Source organism: Haliaeetus leucocephalus, unplaced genomic scaffold (genome assembly GCF_000737465.1).
Source record: "Haliaeetus leucocephalus isolate CR32 unplaced genomic scaffold, Haliaeetus_leucocephalus-4.0 Scaffold159, whole genome shotgun sequence".
NCBI lineage: Eukaryota > Metazoa > Chordata > Aves > Accipitriformes > Accipitridae > Haliaeetus > Haliaeetus leucocephalus.
Genome location: NW_010972595.1, coordinates 838,855 through 839,190, shown reverse-complemented (window position 1 = coordinate 839,190; position 336 = coordinate 838,855). Strand labels below are relative to the sequence as shown.

Sequence of the window (336 nt, the reverse complement as noted above, 5' to 3'; positions counted from 1 at the left end):
GCCGGCAGCCGCCGCCGCCGCCATGGAGCCGGTGGGCAGGCGCGGCCGAGCTGCCGAGGAGGGCCCGCGGCCCGAGGAGGAGGAGGTGGACCCCCGCATCCAGGTGAGAGCCGCCGCGCCGCGCCCCCCCTCCGGGGGCGGGCCCGAATTCTTTAATTTAATGCACATAGAATGCATGCAACAATGGTTAGGATGGTTGCTTTTCCCCCTTATTTTTGGTTTTTAAAGTGCATAGGTATATACGTATATACACACCCGCGCCCCGACGGATGGATTTGCCTGTGGCGGGCGGCGGTGCGGAGCGGCCCCGGCTGTCTCGGCGCCCGCCGCGGGCGG

General features: G+C 67.0%; 1 protein-coding gene across 1 annotated transcript in view; it reads left to right on the top strand.

Annotated features, from left to right (window-relative positions):
- The first annotated feature begins 8 nt into the window (after positions 1-8).
- Positions 9-336, top strand: part of SH3BP5 (SH3-domain binding protein 5 (BTK-associated)) — a 54,171-nt gene continuing 53,843 nt past the window's right edge. Inside the window, exon 1 of the mRNA XM_010562374.1 lies at positions 9-103. Within this exon, the coding sequence (XP_010560676.1) occupies positions 23-103 (81 nt within the window). The 5' untranslated portion in view covers positions 9-22. The remainder of the gene's footprint in view (positions 104-336) is intronic.